This window comes from Haplochromis burtoni, unplaced genomic scaffold (assembly GCF_018398535.1).
Source record: "Haplochromis burtoni strain Fernald_Lab_line unplaced genomic scaffold, NCSU_Asbu1 Contig_28, whole genome shotgun sequence".
In the NCBI taxonomy this organism is placed as follows: Eukaryota; Metazoa; Chordata; class Actinopteri; order Cichliformes; family Cichlidae; genus Haplochromis; species Haplochromis burtoni.
The window spans coordinates 1831048-1835829 of record NW_024582389.1 but is presented as its reverse complement, the minus strand read 5'-3'; the positions used below and the strand labels follow the sequence as shown (position 1 = coordinate 1835829).

The following is a 4782-nucleotide window of genomic DNA, read 5'->3' as shown; positions in this document are numbered from 1 at the left end:
AATTAATTAATTAATTTTTATTTTTATTTTTTGGGGGAGGGGCAGTGGATCCATAAATAATAATGAAATAAGTATTTACACTACTAGAGATTAGCTTTATGTGAAAACCTGCTGCTGCACTTTTTAAAAATGCACTAGTTCACGTGTTCATGTGATGACCTTGGTTTGATCTAACAGTTTAGCTTACACTGGTAACACATCTACATATCAGTCAGTTCAAATATAAATGTCTCAGTTTTGAATGCAGGAGTCTAGTGAGATAGATTTTAGAGTATTCCAGTAATTTGTCTGCAAATGACAGTATATGTGCTTATAGTTGGATCCGTAACTGTGCATGGTGGAGTTTGCTTAAATTTTCCTAGAAGTGAAGAAACATGTGGGTGGAACAGTTAGCACCGTTTGAGCTTCGGACCTCCCGTTTGGAGCGTGCCTGATTTTCCCCCTGCAGTTTTAAAGACATACACATCAGGGTGAGTGTAAAGAGGCTATATCGGTGCACCAGATGCAGACTGATCAGGTGTTGTACTTTTATATTATTTAACCCTTGTGCCACCATTTCAACTGCTGAGTTTCACAAAGGACTGCAGAAGAGATGTGTTTGCTCTATGGATGCTTACTAAAAAAACAAATTTGATAACCAGGGAGAAAAGTAGCTGAAAAAGGTGGAAAAACAGATTAAAAAAAACAAACATCCTCAATCACCCAGATTTGTGTTGTTAGGATTCAGGTGTGTGTTTGGTGCCTTGGTTGTTTGTTTCTCTGTTTTTGCCCTTTCCCCCATGACAGCAGGGACAGAGATGGGGCAAAAAAGCAGAGAGGGCACCCCTCACTTTCTGAAGTTTTCAAACTTATGGAGAAGGTAGATGGGTGTTACCCACTGCAGTCTAATTGGCTTCTCTGGTCTCAGCTCTTTATGGACAATTAAATGAAAAATGAAGGTCCTGCACGAGCTTGATTTAAAGATGTATTTTTGTGTAGACAAAGTGGATTTTAACTTTGAACCTTATAAGCCTGCATGTTAATAAAAACTGCTTTAATACAAAAAAGTCGGGAATTAAAGTGAGCTTTAGACTGGTTTAATCCCCTTTACATCTCCATAACTTAAAGAACCTCAGTTAAACCTCATATCTCACATCCACCACATGGAACACTGTTGACTCATGGCCACGTCCTTGTTCAATCTTAATGAGAAATGTCTCTGGACGTATTTTAACAGTCTGGCGTGTTTTGGTCACGATAAGATGACAGGGGTGAGGCTCCGCGCGGTGGTATAGTGGGGAGGAAGGAGGGGGGTGGCAGTAGCCTAACGTCCATCGCTTTTCATTGTGTGTTTTATGTAATGGACCCAAGTTACCTCGCGTACTGCAGTTACTTAGTTTTCTGCATGTTTGTCCGTCATGGGAGAAGGAGGAGAGGGGTGGCGGCGAGCGAGGCTGGTCCGTATGGGAACTGGTTCAGATTAACTTTCTGCCAATCGGTGGAAACCCAACCAGGAAGAGCACGCACACATCTCACAGGCAGCGCCACTGAACGTCCCCTCTCTCTTCTCTTCGCTTCACTCCTACCCAGCTCTCCCAGTTACGGAGCTCTGCCATCGCACCAGTCCGGCTCCGTCTCTCCTCCCCTCCCCAGCCCTCCCACACCCCCACCCGCTCGCTCTTCCCCGACTATCCGTCCGTTTGTCCGTCCTTCCCCGCAGATTTGTTCGACGGTTCCCGGCTCTGCTGGAGGAAGCGTGGCGGCGAGCCGTAAGTTACCACCTCGATCTTTTTTTTTAAACACATGTATTTTTTGGGGAGGGGGTGCTATCTGGCTGTGAATGTTTGAAGTTGTGTTCCGACTGCCCAGCCGTCCAGAGAAGGAGCGCAGAACCCTTTTTTTAATTATTTTTTTTTCGCTTCGTGCACCAGAAGCGACACACGGGGCTGCTGCTACGTGCCATAACCTCACAGCTCTCAGCTAGGACTGGGATCGGGAACAGCCACCGCGTCGCTGATCGGGAATCCGGTCAGAAAATGTGATCAGGAGGGGTGACTGCCCTTTATTTGTGCTTGGTGTGTGTGTTTGTGTGTTCTGGTAGCAACCCCCCCTCCACTCCCCTCCCTTCCTCAACCCGTATTTAGAGCCTGGCTGGCTACTTCAGATGGGCAGCTACGTCAGGCTGTACTGTATCCCATCATACTGTATTCCACGGCCACTGTATATAAATTTATATATATATATATTAACGCACTTATTACAAATCTATCCAGGCATGCATATCTAGCAATCCGCCCTCGACATCCCTGCCAATGGTGTTAAAGCTCCGACTGTCTCGGAAGAAAGCCAAAACAGTAACGCAATGTTTCAGATTCTCTCAGGCTTTTATCTCTTCTTGAAACAAACAAACCCCCCCCCCCTCCCCCCCCCCCCCCCCCCCCCCCCCCGCACCCCCATAATCACCCCAGCCCCCATCATGTCAGCGCCTCGTGTTGAACCTGCCCGTCACCACCGGCCCCGACACGGAAAATGTAAAATAAGAAGCTCTCAGTCTGATCCCAGCAGCCACCTTACCCAGCTGGTTATTTATTTTTGATGGGTGCTCTGTGGGGTTTTGTGGCTCTGCCTAAAAGTTCAAGGCAAGAGCATTTTTTTTAAATAAAAGAGAGAGGTGTAATTACAGGTTTTGATGCAGGCTGATGAGCCCTTTATGAACGTGCCCAGCACAACTGTGGTAACCAAGTGATCTGCAAGGTGTGTCCTATCTGGTGTTGCCTTATTGGGCGGCTGTAATGCAATGTTTCTTTGACCGTTTTAGTGTCCTTGTTTTGACATGAGCTTTGAGTTGCTCATCCAAAACGAGGTGATTTCTTTCCCCTGAATTTGAAGAGGCGAGAATTTTGAAGTATTTCATTGCAAAGGTGGAAAAAAGGGGGACTGTTGGAAATGTTTGGAGCGTGAGTTTTAAGAGGAGTGTAATTTTTTTAAAATTTAATTTATCCAAGAGTTCGTTTCAGGGGAAGAAGGGAAGAGTGCTTGAATTTTTCTCCTTTCCAGAGTTCGGTTCTTTCATTTATTGTGCTGCAAAAATATTATTGTGCTAAAGTTAATCACTAACTGGTCTTAAAGGCTTGATTATTTAGCTTTCTTTTTTTATTTAGTGCTGTATTTCCTCTGTTATGTTTGTGGTGTGTTTTTTTTCCAGCAGAAATTTCAGGGCATCCCCCAAAGAAGGTGTTTCTACAGCTAAGGGTGGGAAAAAAATTCTAGAACTGAAATAAAATGACTTTTTAACAGTTTTAACAATGGGCAGATTTTCAAGTGGCTGGAAATAGATTTGTGTAACACAGCGTGAACTGCCTTTAGTGCAAAAGGGTCAGTCACACTTTTTCTGGGCCAGAAAAAACAAAGATTTTTCAAGATATTGCAGGATAGTTAAATAGATGGTCACTCAAGGTTTCATTAGTTTTTTTGTTTTTGCTTTTGCCAAGGTAACGGATACAATTTCCTCCACACACACCAATAATAAGCCGAACTGAGCTCAGCTGAATATTATTTTTATGCATTTGCAAGCTTTTTGGTGTGGACCTCCACAACAGTCCCAGTTTGTCATGTGGCCCCTTGGGGGAAATTAATTGCCCACCCCTGTCTCAGGCCCTTAGGGATAAAAAAGTGATGCTTTGGCTAGCTTTCATAGCGCATGACAGTTATTCTCAAGTGTACACTTGAAGGGCACACTTCAGAGGCTTTTAGTATTGCCACTAACACATAAAATGCCATGTAATCCAACTATAAATATTATTCATTTATTTACACGTATAGCTAATTTGGATTTTCTATTTTAAACGCCGTAATTACTCCCAGCGCTGCTGAATTCCTGTCTGAGTTGCTTGGCAACATCAAGCCGCACAGGCTGGGGTTTGTAAGGCTGGACTAGTTGTTATAATCCTGACAAGTTTAAAGATTTTCATGAAGAGATTTCCTTAGATTGCTGTCAGTCTGTAGAACAGAACAGCGAGGCTTTCTGCTGTCCTTTTTACACTTGTACAGACTGCCCCCCCCCTCACAGAAGAGATGTCTCTCTCTTCTTCTCTCACTTCCTCACTTTTACACTCTCAACTTTGGTTGTAGTTCCTCTGCCTGCGGTCTTCTCTCTCCCTTTTTTTTTTTTTTACCCCTTCACAGCTCAGGTCCTTAGACTCGAGCTACTGGCCTCACAGCTGTAATTATTATTTAAGTCATTATTAAGGCATTTGACTTGTCAAATAATATACACAGAGAAAAGAAGGTGTTTAGTTAAACTGGTTGCTAAAAGTTAATGTTCCCAGCCAATCAGACTCCTCAGAAATCTGCTCATCATGCTCATGAATACTTTATAGCAAACTGTGAAGCAGCAATAATCCAACATATAAATATCCTATAATAGTTATTTATTAATGATCTTATACTGTTATTGCTCTTGAAACATTTATTAACTGTTTATGCCCAGCTGTATGTATCACAGGAGCTTATACTAACAGACACTTGTATCTGTTTACAATTGCATCATGTTGTTTTAGTAGTATTTAACTATTTAGTCATTGATAGTTTATGTTTACATCGAGGGTAAAGAACGGTGTTACTCCCACAGATGAGCTCCTTTTTTCTGGTCTTTCATCACACTGTGAGATCCACTTTGATTTTAACCTTGAGTCAGGTTGGTGTGATCTTGTGGCGAGTTATCAGATTTCACGTCGTATTCTGAAAGCTGGTCTCAGCTTTTCACCTGTGATTGGGTTTGTGTTAGGATTAACAAAGTCATAC

General features: G+C 42.8%; 1 protein-coding gene across 2 annotated transcripts in view; it reads left to right on the top strand.

The window, feature by feature from the left end:
• Positions 1–4782, top strand: part of LOC102297859 (bromo adjacent homology domain-containing 1 protein) — a 28292-nt gene that overhangs the window by 7998 nt on the left and 15512 nt on the right. Inside the window, exon 1 of one of the 2 annotated variants that reach the window (XM_005917682.3) lies at positions 29–1748. The exons of the other annotated variant lie outside the window; for it this stretch is intronic. Within the exon in view, the coding sequence (XP_005917744.1) occupies positions 1340–1748 (409 nt within the window). The 5' untranslated portion in view covers positions 29–1339. Of the gene's footprint in view, positions 1–28; positions 1749–4782 lie in introns of those variants that run through there. 2 annotated transcript variants of the gene reach the window in all.